This window comes from Wolffia australiana, chromosome 3 (assembly GCF_029677425.1).
Source record: "Wolffia australiana isolate 7733 chromosome 3, ASM2967742v1".
NCBI lineage: Eukaryota > Viridiplantae > Streptophyta > Magnoliopsida > Alismatales > Araceae > Wolffia > Wolffia australiana.
In genome coordinates this window covers 15,062,263-15,088,868 of record NC_135837.1, presented here as the reverse complement: position 1 = coordinate 15,088,868, position 26,606 = coordinate 15,062,263, and the positions used below count along the sequence as shown (strand labels likewise).

Here is a 26,606-nt window from a genome sequence, read left to right as displayed (position 1 = left end):
TCACTATCTCCCTTTCCCTCCCTCACACACTTCCATTCTTTTGTGCTCTTCATTTCTATTTCTCTCCGTTTTCAACCTTTATCACTCTCATTCACTCCCTGTCTTACTCTCGTACTCCCACTCTCACTCTCTTACTAGTTTTTCCTACCTTACGATGGCCCTCTCATACTCTCCCTCTTACTCCCCTGTGCTTCCTACCTCGCGATGGCGCTCTCTTACTCTCACTCTCATTCTTACTCCATGTTCTCCCTGCCACGCGATCTTACTCTCTCCCTCTTTCACTTATTCATTTTCTCCTTCTCACACTTGTTATGTCTATCTCCCCTCGCTCCCTCTCTCACTCTCACTCCTATTGTTCCCCTTTCTTACACTCGCGTTTTTAACCTCTCTGCCATTATGTCCCTTTATGACTCCCTCATTTGATCCCACTCTAACTCTCTCACACTCTCATTATCTCTCTCGCTCGCTCTGTCATTATGTCCCTTTCTGGCTACCTCGTTTTCGTCCCTTCTAACTCTATCACTATCTCGTTATCTCCTACTTACTCCATCTAAGTCACCCTAAGTGTACTTCACTGCATTTCTTACGCTCTTACTCTGTTCTCATCTAACTCTCTCGATTTGTTATTCTCTCACATACTCTTTCTCCCCATCTAACTTTCTTACTTTGTCATCCTGTCACACTCTCGCTCTCTTGTTTTCCCCCAGTAAATACTAAGCTCTTCCTCGGCCATTCTGTGTTGTAGTCATAGTGTGCAGAGATTGGAGTTCATAGCTGATTCAGAAATTTTCAGTACATCCAAATAATATCATGATAAATTAAAGATGAATAATGCCAAATTTATCTAAAATTAATTAAAATAACCATGCATTATTATTTCATAACACCTCCAACTGTGATTTAAGTTCATTAAATTGACGGCACATGGGAACTCTAGGAACGATTTCTCAATGCTAGAGAAGTGGTTGGATTTTATCAAGGTAGATATGTGGTTCATGTATTCTACTATGTCCCAAAGGAATCTACACTCATTGAATAGAAAATTATTAATTATTAACACATCTAATGAATTCTTTCCTGATTTATATCATTTATTAGTTAGATGTGTTTGTTATTAGAACAAAAATTTATTGGAATAATAGAGCAATGGTTAAAGCTTTGAGATGATTTTTTAAAGAATTATGGCTCAAACTTCACCAACCAATGTCATCCGCCGCTAAGGTGACTAAGGATAGCACTTATGTTATCAGTTGGGCATGGTAATACAAATTATCTTGTCAAGGAAACTCCTCCAGGTAGAACCTTACCCTCTGTGTGATGATATGAAATTTTTTTTAGAGTCACATGTAAACACGGGATATACTATTAGATGGGTGTATCGACTATCAGTCAATCAATCGCATTTTGCAATTGATGCATCAGAGAACCCTTGTAAAGCCATCACTGGATTAGCATTTAGCACTGAACAAAAAATGGGCCTAACAAGTACATGTATTGCGAAGAGGGAGAATTGGTTGTTAATACATCATAGAAATGAAAGACAAACTGGTTATCCAATAACAAAGCCTGAGTTCATTAACGAAGATGAAACGTTTTTCATTGTCAATATTCTTGGTCAGCCTATGGACTTATTTCCCAGCTCATTAAGCTGAAACAAAGAAATGAATATGGAAGATGCACCTAATACAATTGTAAAATGATCAAACATATCTAGTAAACTTATGACATCTCGCAAACGAAAGAAACTACAATATTAAAATCTAGTGCAGCAGGTGTGGATGATAACATCAATAAATGGTTCATTAGTTGTTATGAATTCAATCTTTCCTATTTATCATATATATTATATTCCTCAACTGAAGAAGAGTCTTTGATGCCCTTTGGTTGATCGTTTCTCAATGAATTGTCAAGGTCCATTGCATTGAGATAAAGCGTCACAAATTCCTTTCATTTCTTAAAATCAACGCCATTACGCATCAGCATGGAATTGACACTCGTGCAAGTATTCACACAGAATTTGAGCCTAACAAAGGAATGAAACATACTCACATAACAATGAAACTTAACTAGGCATAATTCAAAAAAAAATGCTATTTCCCATCTCAGAATATCTAGTACAACATCATTACTCATATCTGGATAATATATTGTATTGTAAGTGTTCCTCTTGGCGCAATATTCAATTTGAATAGTAAAAGTGTCATTCAAAGAGCCTTCCTATGGGACGATATAATGGGGTCATTTCAAATCAATAATCATTAAATTTACTACTACTGATGAGTGTGTTATTTGACAAGATAATCATTTTTCTATGGGCCAACAAATAATCCCATAAATAACATCACACATGCGTCCTAGTATTGAAAATAGACACACTTTCATAATCAGAGATTACCGTTTCAACATCTCAATTAAATTTTAATTTCTTCAGTAAACACCGGACCAATACCACAATTTTAATTAGCCATTTGTGCACTAGATTCTGCCAAACACCTATTTTTCTTTGGGGCAATAAGTGTCTGCATGAATATAAGACACATTATAATCTTAAAAGTATATTATAAACACTGAAATGGGTATCATGTACACAATAATTATCATTCACCAATTTCAACATATCCAATTCACCAAGCAGATAATCCAAATAGGAATTGCATAGTAGTAATGAATTCAGAATTAAAAAATGGTTATTTTGCATATTGAGAGACCCATTTTTAATAATTATTTATCCCTTAATGGGCCTTTTCGCTCGCTCAGATTTTTGGAATAAGTGGGCGAATCATACTGGCATTCCATAGTACTAGGATTTGAAAAGAATGAAAATACAGCCCATATATTGGGCTTTTTTCAATTAGTGAGTTCTCGTGGCTAAGAATTGATATGTGATCCTGTTCTGATTACAAAATTCAGTAAAAAACATATTCTCAAATTCTCTCCCATGGTCACTTCTAACCATCTAAATATTAAAATCAAATTTATTTTAGATTCTCTTTGAAAATTTCATGAAAATTTCAAATGCTTCATTCTTATGTGCTAGAAAATACACCCAAGCATATCTTGAATAGCCATCGACTATGACTAGGGAATATACTTTTCCACTCATGCTTGGAGTCTGGTTTGGCCCAAATAGGTCCATGTGTTGCAACTCAAGTGGTCTCTTAGTAGACACACAAAGATATGAAGGAAAACTTTCTTTCACTTGTTTGCTCTTAAGACATGTTGAGCACACTTTCTCAATGTCTTCAAACTTATTTGGTAGGCCTCTAACTAACCCTTTGCTAATCAACTTCCTTAGCTGATGATATCCTATATGACCTAGACGCCTATGCCATAGGTTGATAAGGCTCTCGTTGTCTCTCGCCATAAGGCAGATGCCTTCTCTACTGATTGCATCTATATCTATAACATAAATAGTTTGTAATCGCTTTCCACTAAACAATAATTCTCCACTAGTGGAATTAAGGACATTACATGTGTCATTTCTGAATTCAACTCGCCGGTTGCTATCACACAACTGGCTAGTGCTAATTATTTTATTATGAAGCCCTTCCACGTAAAAGACATTCCGGATCAAAGCCTCGTGATTTAAACTCACGTCTCCCATACCTAGAATCTGTCCACATTTGTTGTCCCCAAAGCTACTCTCCCTCCTTTTGTGTTTCGCATGCATGTCAGCCCCAATGAGTCACCAATCATGTGTCTTGAGCAACCATTATCTAAGTACCAGTTCCTCTTTGACCGTGACTGACCAGAAATAAATCAAGGTCAATTTCCTAACCCATGTCATCCTAGCAAGTGGACTAGTGTAGTGGTATAAACATGGTGAAAATTGAGTTCCATATCATATTTCCTATGATGTCTAGGAGGGAACATATATGTCTGAATAGATATAGGGAGATGATGATACATGCTAGGATAATTCCTAGGAGAAACATATCTACAATAGTATACATGTGCAAAGTGTTGTCTCGACATATGACCATAGTCATATCCATATGGCGTCACATTCCTCGGAACATGTGTTTGCGGATATGGATGCATAGCCTCACATGGATAAGAAACATACTTATCCATTTTGTTCTCCACCCATTCACGTTCATGTATGGGATATAACCTACTAGTTCTTCTCTCTTGAGCTCGGGTCTTCTTGGCCGTCAGGTTTTTATTCTCCAATGTCTTCTTCTTCTTCTTCTCATCCATCGATATTAATGTTGATGTTATCTTATTCTTTGGAGTGGGGGTTACCGTTATTTCCTCATCCCTCTTCTTTAGGGCTGTCATTGTCTTGTCTGTCTTACCCTTGTAGGAAGGGTCGTATACTAGCCCTTCTTTGATGAATGATGGTCTTTGAGATCCCAACCTCATGTTGAGGATCTTTGAGCTATCTGCATATTTTTTCTAATTTATTTCCTAAATCATCTCTCTCAGTTCTATATATTATATGGGAGATCCTAAGTTCTTCTAGTTCTTCAGTCAATTTGTGGATTTATTTATTGAGACGACCTATTTGTTTTCCTAATGTATCATTCTCCTTCAATAATCTGCTATTTTCCAATTCTAATTCATGAATTTTGATGTTGCGATCGGCTTTGCTATCAAATACTTTAGGGGATAGACATGTCTCAAGTTCGTCTCTTAATCTAGCATTTTCTTTTTCTAAACTAGCTACCTTATTTGTAAACGATTCAATAATTTCCATCTTCTCTTTTCATTCTATTCTAGTTTTTTTTCTAAGCATCTGCATGTTTTCTTAAAACATCATCTATATATGTCTTCAATTCTTTATCATCCATTAGATTAGCTTTAGAAGACGATTCATAAGTAAATTCACCTGAGTCTGATTTTGACATGTGGCAGTCATCAGCATCTTCACTCTCACATCCGGGTTCCTTCCCATTTGGTGCATGTTCTTCCTCTTCTTCGTTCCATGTTGCTTGAAAGGCTCTCTTCTTCTTCTTATATTTGTCTTACCTCTCCTTTGTTGGTCGCTTCCATCCCTTGTCTTACCTCTCCTTTCTTCTTTCTTCTCCGTTTTGGGGCATTCAGATATGAAGTGTCCCTTTTTCTTGCAGTTAAATCAGGTTTTTATTTTTCCAAAGGCTAACCGCTTACCCCTCTTCATGAGGAGACGTCCTAGCTTGTGAGAGAGCTTGGTAATCTGCTCTTCTTCATCGGTGGCCTGTTCATCGATCTTCAAAGCTATGTGATTTGTCTTCTCCTCCTTTCTCTTAGTTGAAGTAGCTTGGTCACGTGCCTATAATTCCTTTCTTCTCTGTTTGTTCATCTCATGTGTGATGAGAGAGCCCACAAGCTCATCGACGGGTGTTTCATTCCAAGTCCTTTGATTCTTCAATTGTGGTCACTTTAATGTTCCATTCATCTGAAATAGAACTCGAGATTTTTTTATTAAGATAGACAAACTAGTTTGCTTTACCCTTTATGTACCTTCATGGACAGTACATAATTCATCCCACATCTTCTTAGCTGTGCTAAGAGATGAGATCTTCTCATGTTAAGATGGGTCAATGCAACATAAGATAATATTCATGGCTCTAGAGTTCAGAGATAACTCCATTTCATCGACTTTATCAAGGTTTGCTCCTAACCCATCACACACTATTTTCCATAGTGCAACACTAATCCCCATAAGAAACATTCTCATCTTATTCTTCCAATAAGAGAAGTTTGTTCCATCAAACAACGGAGGTCTAAAGTCACAATCCCTACCCATAGGATTTACTCCGTCACACCAGTTACGGCTCTAAGTCTAGGTAGGTCCTGATACCACTTGTTAGTTTAGGTGGCCAAGGAACAACCTAAGAGGGGGGATGAATTAGGTTCTTGATTTGTATTTTATTTTTATTTTAATTAGCTAGGATGTTTCTACTTAAGAAATGAGGTAGAGGAAATGGATGACATAGTTATTTTTTTAGACAGCTTAGGCTAATCCTTAATGATGTTCGGGGGTATCCATCCCCAGGCGATGACGTGCCCTGACCAAGTTTGTGTGAATGACCTCCAAGAAAATCACTTGGAAATAGGGCTGAACAAAGATACCAAGAAAAAGAAAAAGTCGAAGAAGCTTTGTCGTCCTCAACCCTCAAAGGCTTCCGCGGAATGACATTGCTTAATCTAATTCAACTTAGCCCCAAAGCCTTCTTCTTATGCCCCCCAAATCCTTGACCTCAGTGATCATAAAGATCTACCAATAACAGTACATTTCTGAATAATGTATTCTCCTCAACAGCACTCAGTATTGATGGTTACTCAAAATAGTACTCAAGACAATGATCAATTTTAAGTAATTGAATAAGAAAACTTTTATGGCAAAATTTTATGAATTAAGAGTTAAAGATTCATAAGTCCAACTACGACTTACCTTCAACAATACCTCCTTGTTTGTGATCGTCCTTTCTTCAGTCCTTTTCTCCTCCACATTTTTCTTTGGATAAATTTCTCAATTGGTGTTTGACCTTTGATGCTTAAAGTTCCAACATCTTTTTCAATCATACACCAAATTCAATGATTCTACCTAGAACAGTTTTGTAACACAATTTCGCGCAGATGTTATCTCACACAAAGTATTCAAAAACCGAATCAGAGAAATCTCTGGAGATCAATCTTTCACTATCCTTGGTTACGGCTTGATTCCTCCGTGTCCAAATTCAAACCCATGTAACTCTTTCCAATCTCAACTAAATGATACAATTAAAATTTCTTTGGTTTTGTATGGACGTTAGCAACAATTCATGTGTTTAACCAAAGATTAAAAGCAGTATGAAAAGTATGCTAAAAATTCTAAACTTATCACAGGGTCCAGGATATGTGAAGTTTGGATCCCAGCCTTCTTTTCTTTGAATCTTGAAATACCCTGCACCAAAAATCACGATTCCAAGTTCTATAGACTTGGATTGATGTTACCAAACAAATTATCTCTTCAATGAATGCTCAACCACAGCTTGAAAATTGCTCCAGGATTTGAAAGATCTCAAGCTTTTGGACTGTGATTTTCAAAGGGCAAGGTGAAGGGAGTTTGAATTAGGACTAAAAAATGTGTATGTGAACTTGGAAATCCAAAAGGGGCACAATGGTAATCTGTCAAAAGTCCTATAGTCATAATCATTGTTTATGATTATGCAATATAAAATAATAATCATTTTAATTTCAATTTTTTATATTTATGACTTTGCCATCAATTTAATATCCCTTTCAAGAGTTAAGGGCAAAAACTAGTTGTTATGCCAACGACTTTAGATTCAAAATAATATTTAACTTTTAGATCTGTTTAACACAACATTTAAATAAATATATCACTATTGGATAATAGTTTCTTGATGTAATTAATTTTCATTAAATTATCAATAAATTCAACTTTAAATACTAGAAGGCAGTAATTAAGATTTGAACAAATTATTTAACAAACCAAATAAAGATAAATTCACATAAAGATATGAACAGTGGTAAAGACTATGTTTATCTTCATTTCATAAAATTATAAGTCCTAAATACACGGTTTGACTTGTTTAGTGTAAGGCCAAACTAAGTAAACTTTTAATATATCTAAGGCTCTTATTTTATCATCACATATAATCAGTCAACTACTTGACTGAAGGCCTGTTGTGCTTGACTGAAAGCCTTTTAATATATAGTTGTTGCATATAGAGGAATGCATAACTTTGAACATTCATCAAAATACACATCAAAGCATTGTGTTAAAATACTCTTAAAGCTTAATCTTCATCCTCCAGTCCATTTACTTTCTCGTGGATGACACCAAGTTATGGTGGCACCAACGGTTAGAGTGTGGAAATTGGCCACCACCCAACTATGAAGAGTTTGTATAGGAGATAAAGGACAATTTTATTCCCTACAACACATCGTGGATGGCAAGGGGAGAACTCGATAATATAAAGATGACTAGTAATTCAATGGAGTATGTGAAACAGTTTGTTTCCATAATCTGAAGAATAACCGACATGTTGGAGGCCGACAAGCTGTACCGTTTTGCTAAGAGACTCCCCCACTAGCTCTTGACGTGGTGGTAATTATAGTGGTTCCTTCTGATCCTAGAAAACGTCCGAAAAAACCTGCTACAGAACTACCGAGCAAAGCAAAAAAGACTATCAGTAGATACATTAGATCGAGTGTATGCATAAGAGCAAAGGCAAAAAGACAAGGGATTAAATTTTAGTAAAATTCACTCCTATTTTTGGCTTATCATGGACCAATAAAAATCCATTGATTTAAATTGCAATAACTATGATTTTGGGGTTAAAAAAAAACAGGGTGACATGGAGCAATGAAGGTATTTTGGGATTTAACATTGCAACTTTTGAATTTCAAGGAAGTGCTTATACGTGGATTAAAAGGGAACTGGATGGATCATAATGCAAGTTTTCTGGGATATTCAGCTTTTAGGTTTAAATGCAGAAATCAACGTGAAATCTTCATAAATTCTAACATTATGCATCGAGTGTGTGCTTTGATGCGTAGGGGAGAGAAAATCTGATAAGTGAGAATAATTTAACTTCAAATGAAGATATTGAATCATCCAAAAATTAGTTTGAGGTCATATTGTCTCTCTCCTCTATCCACCTGCATTCTTATCTATAAATAGATTCCTCAATCTATGTAAAGGTGATCCTATAATCCCTCTTACTTCAGGAGGTCACATGAAAGGGAGTGGTATTAATATTGGTCAATGTTTATTTTTGCTCTTTGTCTCGTCAAGTTTAGAAAGAAAAAAGATAAGTGGATGGGCTATATAGTTGTTGCAAATCATCTTCATCCTGGTGGATATCAAGATCTCCAATGTGTGTCTTTGTGCTTACATTCTTGTCTTCTTTTTGAAATCATGCATCTATTCACTTCAAACTAATCACATGTATCCATCCTTACATGATATCCATCCATGTATCATTCTCTTTTACAAAATCAACTTATTCCATTCATTTATATACATAATTTTATAATATACCTATTTGTATGCATCATCTCACCATATTCTTGATTGATTAAATATATTTTCGCATCCCCTAATTACCAATTAAAAATGCATTTAATCCCAATTAGATGTTCCTCGTGGAAATGAATCTTTGCATCACCAACTAATAAAATTATTTGAAAATTCCACATTTATATATTTTATTTAACTCAAATTTCAAAGATGAATTATTCTCTTGTTAATCATTACATATTTTTTAGAATATTTAAATAAATAAGAGAGAATGAGATTCATAATTTATATGTAACAAGCATATATAACCTTATTTAAAGAATTAGAAATATGTAGATAGTAAAGAAGTATTTTGAATGAGATTTGGCTATTCAGTAATGACTCGTAGCCTCAACTTTCTCATAAGATATTTTTTATCAATCACAAGTCAAAACATCATCTGATTAGAAAGTACAAGATTTCCCTTCAAAGTTCAATTAGGGACCATCGTAAATCCCTTTCGCTATTTTCATTAATTTTTACTGACCTTGATAAATTCTGAAAAATACGCATTCATGGAACATTAACATATTTATTCATTCATAGATATTCTGGTATTTATGCAAACCCGATGTTAGAATAAAATTTTAATTTCAATTTTGTTTAAGCATTAGATAACCTTTGAAACTGTAAGACCTTAAATATCAACTATTTAACCATGACTTCTCTCCCAAAATTTATAAAGAAATCACTCCAAAAGTTAATGTATCAACTAAACGCCATTTGATACATTTTCACGAATACTTAAATTTTTTGTTTCAGTATTCAGTCCCATAAAAATACTTTCCATAATTAACTAACATGGAATAAGTCATTTATTAGGGTGTTGACCTTACCATTTAAATAGAAGACTGAATTAATGATGTCGCAGGTCGTCGGGGACATCGTCCGGTCGGCACCAAGTATGATGGCTTGGTACCGATAAGGGATGATGGTATCGAACGTCGATGGTGTCGTCATCTGACGTATGAAACCGTAACGGGTTATATGACTATGATGCAATAAATGAGTGCCTATGTGTCATACGTGCAGGCTCCGACTCGAGGGAGGCACAGAGCTCCAAGCTTGGACAAGGTCGCTGAGTGACGGTGATGATGGCCTCTCAAACCTCGTCGGAGCGACGAAGGCGTCCACGGCTGAACGGATTCTATCCGTATGGTTCGCACGTAACGGGCGTACTCGTCCGTACCGGTAAGACACTCAAAGTCGTTTGTAGTTTTCTCTCAATTTGCCTCTCTCACATACCTAGCCAGAGCGCGGTGGAGTCGAGACGAAAATATACTGCAAAAGGTAAATAAACGAGCGACGGGAGAGGACGGCGTAGCTTGTCAGCGTGGCTCGCGATGCTGAGTTTTGTCGATGTCGACGGCGATTCGAAGCGGGTGGAGCGGAGAGACGCCGGAGAGAACACGGCAGCTCGACGAGCGGAGGATAATGCTGGAGCTATAATTAAAGGGTTGGGGAGGAGAGGAAGTCGAGAGCGCCAACGGTCGTGGCTCAAGCCAGTAGACAGTCTTGCTGGTGTGGCTCGAGGGCAGCGTGGCACCGGTAAGATGGTCGGGTAGGACGAGCAGAGCGACAACGGATTGATTCACCTCTGTAAGTGAATAGTCGGCCTTTCGCACGACGAGTGTCGAGGCAGTGTGGGCGGCCGAAGGAACTCACACGACGGTGGAATGATAATTACGTCAGTAATTAGTGAGCCGGCATGGTGTGAGTAGTTGTGGTGGCTCAACTCTGCGAAGTCCAAGGTCGAGCACTGGGCGTGCACGGTGACGGCAGAAATAGAGGCGTTGACTCTGGCGAGTACACACACCCTTGTCAATTCCGTCGTTGTCAGGGGTCGTGGTCAGATTGGTCACGGAGGAGCGCCACCGAACAATCAGAAATCCAGTTCAATGAGTCGTCCTATGCAGGGCCCAGCATGGGGCATCAACCTCCAATGGCTCAATCTAGAGCGATCATTACTAACCCGAAGGCGAGACAACATGCTTCAATCACATTTGACGGTGAGTTTTTTTTCAAGCGCATGAGTGAAGATTTGCAGCTGGTTTGGTTGCGGAGTGGCATCACCAAATGAACCGGGGAGCAAACTCGGTTATGTGTTTTCCATCCAAAGGATCATTCGGGGCCAACCGATGCCGTTCCGGGATAAATCGACGGGAAACAATCGGCAAAAGTGGTGACGAATTCCTGACGCTGAGCAAAGTTTTGCGGCCAAATTGGTTGTGGGGGTGGCGCCGCCGAGCAGTCAGAGAGTCAACTCGTTGTGGTGTCCTCTGCCAATGGCTCACTCCAGAACGATTGAAGCTGATCCGAGATCGAGTCGATGGAGCTGATCAGCAGTTGACGGTGAATTTCAGGCGTTGGGCAAAAATTGGGGGTTAGTAGCCTGGTTCACGAATTCCCACCATGTGGCAAATTTCTCCAAACAATCATCACGAAATAGGAAGCAGATAACGAAATCCACAAAGAGCGGAAATTTCAATCCCCCTATTTGTCTTGATCGTCCTCTTCTCCCTCCCTATGTGATAATCTCTTCACTGGATGAAGGGGGAGACCAGAAAATTCAACAACAAAATTTCCTCTTGTTTTTCCTGCTCTAAGATATTAGAGCGCCCCCCGCTTCCCTTATAAAGGGGAAAGGGATGGACCCTTAATTGGGTCAACAAAAGGGAAACAAAAGGGGTCCATTAAGGGGGCCCCTTATAAGTAGGGCCCCCCTCATTACAAAATGAGAAGGGGAAAATAAAAACAAACTTAGAAAAGAAAAGAAACAAGAAAAAAGGGCACAAAGGGGGGATCCAAAATGGATAAGGATCCCTCCCCGTGACGACGACGAAGGGTGTAGGGGTGCATCGTGAACGCGACGAGAACACAATAACGAGTCGAGAAAAACACAAACATGAGAACGAACGGAGAAAACAAAAAGCAATGTCACCCGATCTTCGACAACGGTGGCGGCGATGCAGACGACGTCGTCGACGATCTTAGATGGCGTGTGCCATCAATTAAGCTTCATTTATAAATTTCTTGAAAGAGAAAGAAATAGTAATATTTGTTTTTTTATTGATTTAATTAAAGAGATGCATGTACAATTGGTCATGGTTAGACGATGAGTTTATCAAAGTCAAAATTCCATTTAACAGTGTTTACCAGGGCTTTAAGGACTTAATCTTCTTATTCAATATTAAATATCAAATGTCAACGATCGCTTCCTATTACACTAGTATGTGATCGGAGAGGGTTTGATCTATTTTTTATAGGCAAAATCACGCTGCCGGGTACGTCCAACCTTGTGGTTGTGCCCGTAGACCAATCCATCTGTGCCCTGGACGCCACCCAAGGGGTGTTTATTTATAAAATGCTGTGTTTTCTATCATTTTTAGGTGAGGAACGAGCATACATGTCAGAGGGTTTGATCTATAAAGATAGAGAAGAATAAAATAAGTCATCTGAAATAGGTTGTTCCGTACTTAGGTTTTTAACAATTTAAAACTTTGGTAAATCATTTTGATGGAGCGCGTCCAGACGACGCCAACGAATCGCCAGCGGAGCCATCTTCATCGTCATCACCATCAACGCCGGCCTGTGTCCAGCCCGACTGGCACGCCAAAGTGTCTGTGAAGACACCCGGGTTTAAATACCCTAGGTAGAGCACGTCCGCGTTCGTATCTTCGTATTATCCGTTATCTATTTTCGTTGGTTTAATCTCTGCTTTGTGTTCGTCACGATGAGTGCTCCTACTCGTCGTGATGCGTTCATATCACCATGTTTCCATATCCGTTTTCATTTCCTTTTTCGTATCATTTTCATTTTCACCAAAGAGAAGAGAGGGAAGAAGAAGGAGAAGAAGGGGAAGAAGAAGGGGAAGAAGAAGGAGAAGGAGAAAAGGAGTTGACCAAGGGGAAGATCCAGGAGTACTTTGCAACTTGCAATTCTTTTCGTACTCCTCAAACGCACGTGCCGGTCGGGAAAATCCATCCATCGGCTCGTCATCGCGAGGAACCTGCAAACGTTATTGATTTCTGACCGATCTGGCCATAGAACGGTAGGGAGCATCAGTTGAAGGTCATGGAACTCTTGCTGCCCTTGTGAACGCCACGACACCATTATTCTCCTCGGGTCCAAGCCATCCTTCGCACGTCGACAAGGCGATGTTCGGATCCCCGGCATCGTGGAAGGGGAAGTCGTTGCTCCAGGTCAACGTGCATTGGGAGTTCTTGCAATTGCCAGTAGCGAATTAACTTACAAGTGGGTCCTGCCGGCGCCTAGTGTAAACGACACCTCTTGGAGAACATCTCGATCAAGGTGATTATTCTCTTCACGGGCGATTCACGGTGCGGGAAAAAGGAAGGGACATGTTGTCGTCAATCGACTAGACTGGTTGTGCTCTTTGTCAATGTGGATCATAAGTCGCTGTGTGAACGCCCAACTGAATCATACAACCCTATTGCTCCTTTGCACCGTCGAACCACGCTGCCACGCCATTGAGGCAAGCCACTGTGCGACCAGACTGCGCGTCCATGCCTGCGGAAGCTCGCACTTCCTGATTGTGCCATTGCACCGGCTAAAGGTACCCCGGCCGTACGACAGGGCCTTTCAGTTCCGCGAGCCAAGGTATTTGCTCTACCGCAGGACGCATCAACCGCGCCGCCCGAGCCACATACATGCACCAGTTTGGACTGCATCTCCACGACGCCACTTTCCTTTGTCACCTTATCTCCTCCTCGCCTCCACTCCGACTACCATTCCTGCACCGCGACACTGCCACCAGTTGAAAGACACCATGCTCTCCCCGATACACTCCTACCACACTGCCTGCATCGGCCTGTGCATCGACTACGACGTTAACGATGAACGCTGCCATTGATGAGGTACGTTGTTCCCCTTGCTTGCCAGTTATATTACATCTTCCAGTATATTTTCGACTGCACTCCACTGCGCTCAGGTTAGATTAGGTGAGAGATTATTGAGAAAAACTACGAGTTGAGTGTCCTCCAAGGTACGGGCCAAGCCTTTCCATTACACACGAGGCCCTACAGAATTATTCCGTTCGGCGCCATAGTCTCATCGTCGCTCCAACGAGGGTCAGAAGGTCACTATCATCGTCATCAGTCGCCCACCCCAGAGTTCAAAACTTGGTGAATCCCCATTCGTCGGCACTGCACATACACTCCATCTAGGTCACTCGCATCATCGTACTAACATTCACTTAGTGAATTACTCGTCGGACGACGCCATCGACAACATTCGACATCACATTTCCTTCTCTAATGTGATAGAATTGATTGTGGAATGACAGTTGAAATGAAATTAGATGCAAAAGTATTGTAAGATATGATTTATAATAAAGTCAAAGTTCGTAAAATAATTTATTATTTCAATATATTCTAAAATTTAATGAGATATAAAATATTTCACAAAGGATTTTACCTCAATATGAAATTGTTAATGGCATCGTTAGGTGTTTTCTCCATTAGAAGTCATGGTGGTTTGAACGATAATGGTCTAGATTAAGGGTGCAAATGATTGCAAATTATAGGCAAGAGAGAAGCATCTTCAAGGGCCAAACCTGAGTTCAGTTCAGTTTAACCTATGTCACAAATATTTTCTATGACCACATAAATGGCAATGTGATTTATACTAATGAAATCTAATATGAATGCATCTTGTCTCAAAAAATGGCATCCTAGAACATTAAAATGAAGCCTTAATATTAAAAAATTTAAATAACACATTGAATAAATGATTTTAAGATATAATTAATAATTTTCTTGTGTGAAAAAATCAATAAACTTACAAAAGTGTAAAACATTAAGGAATACACTGAAATAGTATATATATTCAAAATTAACAAAATTTATTATAAATATCAAAATTTTAATTTAAAATAATAATAAAATTATCATGTTATAAAAAAATGTTTAACTTTTAGATTATGTACCATTCATTAGACCCCACAAGTATATACATTGTGATACACAAAATATGTATGTGTGTAGTTATTCTTTTCCCCAAGTGCTACAAAATAGGTATGTATATTTTCACATCTTATGATTGATGATAGTAGAGAACTGTATTTTAAAATTTTCAATAAACTAACATGATATATATATATATATATATTTATCGTTGCAATAAAGACCATGCATCTAATTAAAACCCGATACAAACTATGAACAATAAAAAACATTAAATGATTATCCAGCTGAGAACATTGAAATCACACGCAAATATTAATCATTTGAAATAAAATACTGGAAAGAAACTGAATCCATAAAATTAAGTAAATGATAAAATATCCAATTTGAGGCTGTGATATCAAAACTGCAGAACGAAAACCTGAAATACATACCTTTTAGTGCACGCTTACATCATATCTTAGCTTACAAGAACTGTTGTCAGAAATAAAACCAGCACAGAGCGGAGCGATTTATCATCCCCCCAATATTTTTTCCCATATTAAATTCCATTTCTGGATATCAGAACATTGATCCAAAATTAATGCAACAATAAATTTATGTAGATGTATTAATACATTAATTTGAACTGACCACATAATGTGGAAAAGTCAAACCTCATTTCGTATTGTCTGAAGTATACTAGAAAAATGATATGTCTATACTATCATTGGACATTATAATATATGATACAAGCCAGTATGAAGTAATATATATGTGTGTGCGTGTGTGTGTCTTCATGTTTAAGAACAGTTAAATTTGTATCACAGTTTTAATGGTTGACTTTTATAGTTTTGGGCATAAAACCTATTGAACTATAAGCTCAAATAAATTGACTAATAAGGTGGAAAGTCAAACCATATTTTGTGTATTTTGACGTAGATTAGAAAAATGATATGCTTATACTATCATTGGACATTATTTATATGATACAAGTATGTGTTCATGTTTAAGAAGAGTTTAATTTGGTTCACTTTTTGAATGGTTAAGTTATACCATTTTGCGTATAAACCTTATGAACTATAAGTTCAACGAGTAAAAAATAATAACAGAAAAGAATAGAGTAATTATACTATACTTTTATTGCTAAATATATTTATAAATTTATATTGCGTAACATTGCACCTTTTAGGAGAAACTAATGAAAATTATCTTAATTAAAGTACTTTTATGATAAAATACATCTAATTATGTTATTCGTAAATTTTTTTGCAAAGCAAATTAAATGACTTATTGCCGTTTGGTCTTTGAACATGTATTTTAACGTTAAATATTAGCTTGTGAACGAGTAATTGTCTTACAACTATTTGACTGTCTTTGATGTTCAAACTTATTATAAATACCTAGATAAGAGATGAACCACTCACTTAATAGCCTGGATATGTCTGTCTTTTTAGGTGGCAAATTACTTAAATATAGCCTATACTAGTCAACTCCCCTAACTTACATGATTTTAGAAACTAACGTTATAGAAATGTCTACAGGTATAAACAGTGCGAGTCACTCAAATCTTGACCGTTAGATTAAAGAATTACAAAACGACAATAAAAAGTAGCAAAAAGATCACGATAAAGTAAAACAAAGCTTTGATGATTTCATGCGAAAACCTTAGAAAAACTTAAAAATAAAAAAGTTGCACCTTGTATTAAGTTTGCATAATTTTATTTTTGCATTGATAATATCCCACATTTTTTATACTTACATTTTTTGGAATAATACTAAAATGCATAAAAAGTGATATATAAAATATTTCTGATATTTTACGATGCATCTGTAGGAGTCCCTTATGTCAACAAAGTAAAATATAAATCATAAACCTAATGACTATTTTAACCTCTTTTTTTCATTCCTTGAGCTATATCACCTATTATGGATTCAAGATAAAATTTTCTACCCTGAGGAATCTATTTTGCATTCGTCTTTTATAATCATGAGCTTGTGAAATACGTGATTTCACGTCACGAAATACGTTCGTGCCATAGAGACTCTTTGAGCGGTCGAAATCAAATTACCCTACCCAAACTAAATATATTCCAGAAAATTCTCTTTTCTATTGGGATCCATCGAGTCTCTTTCTCGATCTCCAACCGATTAGAATTTGTAAAAAAGCTCTCCTTAAGTTTTGTCTCAGTCATGGTCAGATCAAATGGTGAAATCAGTGAATTTGCTCCTGCACGCATGTTGATTACAGGACATTGGGGCGATGATTGGATGTTGATCCTCATACCCCTCTTCCCCCCCCCCCCCCTTCCAATCTCTATATCTTTTCCTCCACCAGTCTCTTCTTTTCTCTCTTCTTTTTCTCTCCCCCACTCTCTCTCTTTCATTGGGTCTCTTTCTTCTTATTTGTCTCTCTCACTCTCCCTCTCTCTCTCTCTCTCATTGGGCCTCTCTCCTCTTTGTCTATCTCCCTCTCTCTCTCTCTCTCATTGGGCCTCTCTCTTCTTTGTCTATCTCCCTCTCTTTCTCTCTCTCACATTGGGCCTCTCTCTTCTTTGTCTATCTCCCTCTCTCTCACACACACATTAGGCCTCTCTCTTCTTTGTCTATCTCCCTCTCTCTGTCTCTCTCTCACATTAGGCCTCTCTCTTCTTTGTCTATCTCCCTCTCTCTCTCACATTAGACCTCTCTCTTCTTTGTCTATCTCCCTCTCTCTCTCTCTATTGGGCCTCTCTCTAGGCTTCGGGGATTCGGACAGATTGTTCGAATGTTCAATCAGGTCGCGCATTTGAACGATCGAATCCGAACACCAATCTGAGCATCTGTTCGGATTGAATATTCGAATCCGGCGGGGCCAGCAGCGCTCAGCGCCGGCCAGCGACCATGCAGCCGCCCAGCATCAGCCAGCAACCATCCAGCCGCCACCAGTGCGGGCCAGTGGCCGCTAGCACCAGCCAGAAGCCGCCAGTGCCGGCAAGTGGCCGCCAGCGCAGGCCAGCGCCGACCGGCGGCCCCCAGCACAGGCCAGCGGCTGCCTGCATCGGCCAGCGGCCGCCAGTGTCCGCCTGCGCCGGCCAGAGAGTGTCGCTGGCACCGATGGCCATTTGTTCGAACAAATGGCAATTGAGTCTCTGGCCATTTGTTCGTGTCGCTGGCACCGAACACGAACGAAGGCTTTGTTTGATCGAAAGATTCGAACAAATCATTCGAATCGGCTTGTGTTCGTTTGAATCTGTTAATCAAGATTCGAAGGATCCCATCCCCGTTGCCTACTTTGTCTATCTCCCTTCTTTGTCTATCTCTCTCTCTCTCTCTTTTATTGGGCCCCTCTCTACTTTGTCTCTCGCGCTCTCTCCCTGGCTGTCTCTTTCACTGGGCCTCTCTCCTCTTCTTTGTCTCTCTCCCTCTCTCTCTTTCATTAGGAATCTCTCCCTCTCCCACTATCTCTTTCATTGAGTCTCTCTCTTCCTCTTTGTCACTCTCCCTCTCTCCCTCTCCCCCTCACTCTCTCTCTCTCTCTTCTTTTTCTCTCTCCCTCTTCCCCTCTCTCTCATGATGACGTCGTCAGGAGTGCGTACAAGATTTGATCCGGGCGTCGACGTGGGAAAAGACTGCTTCTGGGTCCCTCCCCCTTAGTCCCGGCTGCATGTGTCTTCTTCTCCGGCCCCATCAAATGCTCTGACAGTCGCGTGAGCCTGACGATATGCGAACAGAGTAGTAAACTCTTTATCTTTCCAGAGTCCTGGAGAAATGAAGGCTACACTCCTAGGTCACGTCACGCTCTCTAACTCACAGCTCCGTTGGGGCCAAAGCAAGCTCACGTTATCTAACTAAGTAAGAAAGGAGAGAAATACAGAGCGCGAGAGAGCAAAATAGAAAGAGAAAGATAGAGAAGAGAGAGCGAGAGAGAAAGAGAAAGATATATATATATTTATATAGAGTGAGATAGTGAGAGAGAAAGAGAAAGAGATATATGTATATAGAGCGAGAGAGCAAGAGAGAGAAAGAGATGTCGAGCCAGGGCAAGAGAGCAAGAGAGAGAGAAAGAGATGTCGAGCCAGAGAGAGCAAGAGAGAGAGAGCACTCAACGCGAGAAAACACGGGTATGATTTCATTTGTACTGCAGCGCCGCCGAGTTTTGCTCTTTAAGCTGCGGGAGAGACGTTAATGCAGGAAAGGAGCGACTTTTATGTGTTTTTGGGCGGCTGGCTGTCTCGTTGACTCTTCAATGTAGGAGAGGAGAAAACGCTGACAGGAGTAGCCTGGCAGATGTGCCCAGCTAGAGATCACGCTCTTCGAAGCCTACGATTCGATCCCCTCTCCGATAACGCAATCACTGATGCAGCAACAGGTGCTGGAGTATGGCAGACCGTTAGAAAAAGAGATTAGATAGCGAGAAAGAAAGAGACCCCGCGGGATATAGAGAAAGAGAGGAAAATAGAGGGAAAGAAAGAGTTGGGTAATGATTGGAAGAAAAAGAGAGCAAGAGAGAGAAAGAGATTGATATCGAGAGAGAGATAGAGGCAATATAGACATACAAGGAGGGGAGATAGAGCGAAAGATACCGAGAGAGAGCAATACATAGAAAAGAGCAAGAGAGAAAGAACGCGTAGAGAAAGACAGTGGGAGAGAAAGAAAGAGAGAGAGCTAGACAGACAGAAGGATTGCAGTACAGAAAGAGCTAGCTTCAGAGGGAGAGAGAGAGATATCAAGAGAAAGAAAGAGAGATATTACTTGGGTTTTTGTCTCATAAGTGGCAGTAGGGGAACAGCCGGCCCGAGACTGCCAAATAATAAACGCGTTAAAGCCAAGGAGTTTCTTACCGTCCCTGTTCTTTCATCTCCGTCTCAATTTGCTGTAGCACGGCCAAGTTCCCTAAATGGCGAGAGAGGCTGATCATCATGAAGAGATGGCGGGAGACTCGGACAGAGAAATCCCTATGAAGAGCTTCTCCTCTTCCTCGCAGTCGAGCAGCGGCAGTCTCTGCGAGCGCTCTAGCAGCTTCTCTCCTCGAGCCTCCGCCGAAGACTCGATCGCCAAATCGTCGAAGAAGCTCTCACAGGAGCCGACAGCGAACGACAGCCGTCGATTGCTCTCTCTCCCTTCCCGGAAGCCTCACCGTTCGTCGGATCCCGCCTGGTCAGCCATTCACAGCATCAGCGATATCGGCCCGAAAGACTTCATCTTGATGCGCCGCCTCGGCAGCGGCGACATGGGGACCGTCTATCTCTGCCGTCTGCGTGATGATCTCCGTCTCAACGGTTGCCAGCAGCTGTACGCCATGAAGGTAGTGGACAAGCGAGAGCTCTCGAAGAAGAAGAAGCTGGGCCGAGCAGAAGCAGAACGACGCGTTCTCGAGTCCTTAGACCATCCCTTTCTTCCCACGCTCTACGCTGAGTTCGACGCTCCTCCTCACCTCTCCTGCGCTGTGATGGAGTTTTGCCCTGGTGGCGATCTCTACATTCTCCGCCACCAGCAACCCTTCAAGCGCTTTCCTCTTTCCGCCGTTCGGTACGTTTATCAGTGATATTGAACCGATTTTATTCATGAAAGTTTTGATTTTTACATGGTTTGGTATGATGAAGGTTTTACGGGGCAGAAGTGCTGCTCGCGCTGGAGTATCTCCACATGCTCGGCGTCGTGTACCGGGACCTGAAGCCAGAGAACGTCCTGATCAGATCGGACGGTCATATCATGCTAACGGACTTCGATCTCTCTCTGGAGTCGACGGCACTGCCGTCGATTCAGTGTCCCCCTGATCACGAGCTCAAGCTCCCGCTATGCCTTCCCCTGCGCTTTCTACAGTTCACTAAACTACGGAGGAAGACGAAGGACACGAGCCGCATCGGTCCTGACCGGTGCTTGTCGCGGACCTGCTCGGCGAGATCGTCGTCGGCGTCGTCATCGAGCCGGTTCTTCGTGGCGGAGCCGGTCGCGGCGCGGTCGAGCTCCTTCGTCGGCACCCATGAATACGTAGCACCGGAGGTAGCTGGCGGGGGGGGTCATGGCGCTGCCGTAGACTGGTGGGCTTTCGGCATCTTCCTCTACGAGCTCGCTTATGGGCGCACCCCGTTTGCGGGGGCTTCCAACTCTATCACTTTGCGAAATATTGTGAGTTCGCCGTTGACTTTTCCACGGCAGATAACGCCGGCGGATATTCAACTGAGGGATCTGATCGCCGGCCTATTGGAGAAGGAGCCGGAGGCGCGGCTGGGTTCAGTTTGCGGGGCTGCAGAGTTGAAATGTCATCCGTTCTTTAGTGGAGTTAACTTCGCTCTGCTGAGGTCGCAGCGACCGCCCATGGTGCCTGGAGCTTCGCGGGGGGCCGCCCGTTCTAAGTCTAGCCGGGAGCAGACCCGTGACCGGTCTTTAGAGTTCTATTTCTAAAGTGGGATTGAATAGTGAGCAGGTGAAAGATGCCGCAGCGTGTACATAGCAAGTTCTTGGTTGGATAATTCTATAGGAGCAAGTGGGTTTTGATGATTCTTTGTCGTGCAATTTTTAGATTATTCTGCCTTCGGTTATTTAATTTTCGGCGCATTCCCATCTTTCGAGTCCCATGGATTTTGACTATTCATCGCTTAGGGAAAAATTACGGAGGTCTCTACGATCGAGGTCTTGTGTTCATTAACGTGAGATCTGCCGTTTCTGGTAAATGGAGTTTATGCCTCGCGACACGACCGAAATCTTAACCGATCTCAGCCCCGGCGTCTTCGGCTCTTTTGACAGGCCCTGCCAAAATCCTAAATAATTTATCTTCAGCTCTCTCACTCTCTCTCACATCCGCACACCCTATCTCTCTCTCTCTGTCAATGTCTCTGTATCTCTCTCCATCACTCTTTATCTCTCTCTCTGTCGATGGCTCTGTATCTCTCTCTCCATCACTCTTTATCACTCTCTGTGTCAATGTCTCTGTATCTCTCTCTCCATCATGCTTTTTTTCTCTCTCTGGGCCAATTTCTCTGTATCTCTCTCTCCATCACTCTCTATCTCTCTCTCTCGGTCAATTTCCCTGTATCTCTCTCTCCATAACTCTATCTCTCGCTCCCTGTATCTCTCTCTCCATAACTCTATCTCTCGCTCCCTGTATCTCTCTCTCCATAACTCTACCTCTCGCTCCCTATATCTCTCTCTCCAATGTATTTATTTATTTATATATCTCTCATACACTATATATATATCTCTCTCTCTCTTCATCTCTCTGTCTCATAATATCTCTCGCTCTCTCTTTCCTATTTCTCTCTCTCTTTCCTATCTATACTTCTATCTATCATCTTCTAGAGCGTCGATAGTCGATTCTAAGTGGCATCATCTTCGGCAAATCGTCCCCCACTGGACCAATCTGGGAGAGTAGGTGTACAGCTCCTAGGTTCTCGGGTCTACCCGGGGTTTGTCTGTAGTGGGTTGGATTACGCCCATGTGACGCCATCTTCCGTTTGCACGTAACATTTTAGTGATGGGTCTGCCGCCCACCTGCTCTTTGCATGGGGACGAGGCGTGATGTGACCGGAGACAAGGGAGCCGTCCAGTCTATTACGCTTGGACAAGCGGGCGTTTGGCAGTGAGAAAGGCCATCGCCAGACTTCCGAATTCAGCGATGAACCAAAACGATACTAATGAAGTCAAGACATGCAGCTGCGTAAAAATATTCCAGATGTAATTTTCTGATCAGGCGAATATATCCTTTGTGTCATCTCTCTCTCTCTCTCTCTCTCTCTCTCTCTCTCTCTCTCTCTCTCTCTCTCTCGCGTTCTCCAGTTCTTTATCCTTTTACATCGTTCTTGATTTCTTGATATCATTAAACAAAAGATTGGAAATTATTGTAGAAGGAATGTTTTATTATGGTCGATCATTAATTTGAAGTTTCTTTATTCAATTTCGTCGTAAAGAAAAATTTTAGTTCCCTGTAAAGTAGATATAATGCTTGATAAAATAAGCTATAGATAATAGACATCATCGTACTAAATCGAGTTTTTCATTCCTTTCTTATAATCAGTGATTTAGTATTGGCAACTATACAGCAGTCACAAGATTGTTCCAGCACAAATTATTTTCCGCTTTACACATCAGGAAATATCCTCACATCAAACCTGAAGGTCGCCCCTCAATCTCGCCTAAGACCGCTCCAGATGGACATGAGATCCCTTAATACGAAAATCAAAATTAACGTCTATTACCTTAAGTCCAAAAAGAAAAAAAATACATGTAGCTGACAGAAATTAAATACGTGCGGGTCACGAAATATCATATCAGTGCTGAAATCGAGTCGTCATCATCCGCCTCTCGAGATTAAAGCAGTTTATATGATCAATGGTATACAATATTTACTTAATACGTCAATATGATCAGTATACTTGAAAAAGTCAATCAAGTATATTATAATGACAAAAAGATTCATGGCCAAATACTTAAATCACATGGAAGACGTTGGTGTTTATATCATTTTTTATCTATAGAGTAATACAGCATTTTTTTTAGCTATAGACTGCAGATGATTTATCTCTATCACTTATAAAATCTGATTATCCACAGGCGTTATTTAGAAAAGCAACTTCACTAATTCAGAATAATTTAAATTATTTGATAATATTATTAATGATATTTTAAAAAAATTATTAGGTCCTAATATCGTTGACACAATCTTATTAGACGCATTGATTAAATATTTGTAACTCAACTCATTTGAGATAATAATAAGTTTTATGTCTTCACTTGTATAATCTAGTATTATTTAAATAATTCACTAGTTCAGAAGAATAATCCACAGAGGATATGTAGACGTTGATTGGAATTATCATTTAGGAAACAAAAGTAAGCGAATGGTTTGGAATTTGGGAAATTTCAGATAGATGGAGAAATATTTGGAGAAGAACCAAATCTTTGAGAGGGGGCTTTGAGAGAGAACGATAAAAATAGATCTCAACGGGCTAATATTTGAGATACGAAATACTTTATTAAGAAATCGCTTATCTTATCTAGCAATTAAAATTAGCCGTACTTGCATAGAGAAGAGTTCAAGAAGACAGAGGTGCTAGTTCGCACCACCTCAAAATAGAAGATCTCTCACGTCAACTCTCTCTCTTTTTCAACGAAGACATTCTTGAAGAACAACGAGAAAAAATATATCATATGTTATTCCAGATTTAAAATGTGCAGAGAAAGATAAAGAAACCACAATCTATACAAGGAGTTTAGGACACTCAAGAACCCCGGAATGTTCTTGGTATTTTCCCTACCGTCAATTGCCCCTTTCTAGCTTCCCAGATGAGTGGCATCAGCTGCCTCGTTACAGTAGACCAAGACACCTCACACTGGGTCCCTTATTGAATAAGTTGCATTGGGCCTGTTCCATGGCTTCTAGCCCATTCCTATATCTTTGTTAATCCCATTTTTCTTACATTCTCTACCTCATAATTTTTAAGATCATCTGAAGTCCTCAGAAACTAAACTCAAACTAATCATTGCCTAAATACTTGGTTTCATACGGAAACCTCCAACATGATTCGTCCTTAAATTTCACAAAATCGCATAAATTATATCGAGGAATTGTGCATAAAAGGTATGAATATGAAGAAAACACACAGTATACACAATACTAACTATGTCAACATTTATGTGAAAAAGCACATAAACCCATTTTTTCACACTCTCAAACCTCCTCCTTTAACCATTTATAATACCATAGAAATGGCACGCAAGCAATGAGTTTTCAGCACCCCTTTTAATAGTACAACATAAATTACTTAGTGGACACATCGGTATTAATGTGAAAAGGTACATAAATCCATATGTATAATCACACCTCCATACCTCCTACTTGGATCATTAAAAATACATTTAAACTGGCACTCATGACAGGAGTTCTCAGCATCCCTTTTATTAGGATAATACATCATCCCATGAAATCTAAATTCACGCGGGATTACATTACCTGAGGAATTATATATTGTCTCTAGTGTTTGTCCACATAATTTTTTCTAAATTTGTAAATAGTTTTTAATGGTAATTAGTCAATATTCCAATAATCTATTATAAAATTTTATCCCATATGCCATTCTTGAGTTCTCTTTCTGCCGAGAACTACTCATGAATATATTTTTCCCTAAAATTTAGGATAATCAAAGTAGAATGAATGCGATGAGAAACTTGAAAAAAAATTTATGTAGACATTTTGAATTTATCTTAGGAATTTTATGATTTAACTTTCTGTTTGATTTAAACCTTCCTCTTTCTATAACTTTATACTGATTTAATTGTTCCTTTATTTCTTTGTGTCTAGGATCTCCTTATATTTTAGGTAAACAAAATGAGATGTAACTACTTTTCTTTGTCAGTATTGGTCATGTTTATCATAAATATGTTTTTTCCCTGAACATGAAAATACCTGAATAACATTTTTAATAAAGATATCAAAATAAAAATCTACGGTAAATGACATGTCCTGATAACCACAGAAAGATTCCCTAATGTGGTGAAGATATAAATCAAGCCTGAATTCAATAGATTCACAAATGACTTAGTATATTCATATTTTACCATTGAAAACAGATTAAATGGGCAAAATAAATACTTATTTGTACATTATTTTGGATGTGAGACATATTGTTTCAAGAATTAGTGGGTTAGTTTTTACGTTGATATGAATTCACTTGTACTGAGAATACATTGGGAGAAGGCCATAGAAGTTCTAATGAATGAATTATATAAAACTTTTGTGAGATAAAAGAATAGCATAATTCTGATTCGTAGATTTAAAAAATGAGAAAGAAATTTGTGTATTAGTTAAAAAACACCTGAGCATTTTAATTAAAAATTATAATATAGTGAGTTAGTTTTGGATTTTTTAATATTATAAATACTTATGCGCAAAAAAAAGAATTTTAGTTGCATTACTTATGTGAAAAATCCAAGAAGGGTCACATATTAAATGACATAGGTTTATAGGATAATTGTATTTTTTAAAAAATATATACCTTTAGATATCATGAATATCAGGAACATTATTTAGGTTATAATGATGTAAGTCACTCAAATCAAAGATTTTTTAATTTGCTTATTTTGATATAGTGCTCAAATAGTGCAATAAATTTTTTTAACAAGGTATAACCTTCACAGGGTCCCCAGGTTGCTAAGTTTAGATCCTAATGAAAGACCAATATTTTCAACGATTAAATTAAAAATTATTTAATTGATAAAGGTGTGTAACATTCCTAAAAAATAGCTAATCATACGAGTAATGTATAGTTTTGTGAATAAACAAGCAAGACATTACTCCTGAAGTAGAAAACACTTGAGAGGGTTAACCAAACAAACATTTGCATTTCATACTTGTTCATTCACATTTGCATTCTATGGATATCTTCATGTGCCAATTTTGGGATCTAAGGCCTCGATATAAATGAAAAACTCAAAATCATTTGCAGAGGCAGACCTAAATGAGATAAAAAAATCTGAAACAAATCACCTCGGCATGGAACACATCTCTGATTCCTTCAATCCGCGAACAAGTTGTGTGGAGCTTCTCATGTGTGCAACCTATAGAACTATCCATGTAATTTGTGATAAGTCGAATTTCCTCCTTTGTTGTCACCATTATATTGTCTTGATCATATCAAGAATGGAGAGGAGCTAAAGGGAGATGGGGAAGAAGGGAAGGCCCTAAACACTTATGGCATGCGTGACTTTGTTCTCAAGGTCTTCCCCTATTT

The 26,606-nt window shown here is 39.4% G+C and overlaps 1 protein-coding gene across 1 annotated transcript; it reads left to right on the top strand.

Moving 5' to 3' along the window:
- The first annotated feature begins 19,462 nt into the window (after positions 1-19,462).
- LOC144701021 (protein kinase PINOID-like) lies at positions 19,463-21,384 on the top strand. The gene is made up of 2 exons (XM_078572675.1): positions 19,463-20,409; positions 20,484-21,384. The coding sequence occupies exons 1-2, from the start codon at positions 19,778-19,780 to the stop codon at positions 21,283-21,285; spliced, it is 1,434 nt and encodes a 477-aa protein (XP_078428801.1). The 5' UTR covers positions 19,463-19,777; the 3' UTR covers positions 21,286-21,384.
- Positions 21,385-26,606: the final 5,222 nt, after the last annotated feature.

What these genes read in the sequence shown, in the direction of transcription:
- LOC144701021 (XM_078572675.1), top strand. Translation starts at nt 19,778, where the DNA reads ATGGCGAGAGAGGCTGATCATCATGAAGAGATGGCGGGAGACTCGGAC. An exon ending in TTTCCTCTTTCCGCCGTTCG is followed by an intron (nt 20,410 to 20,483) that starts GTACGTTTATCA and finishes GGTATGATGAAG; the next exon opens with GTTTTACGGGGCAGAAGTGC.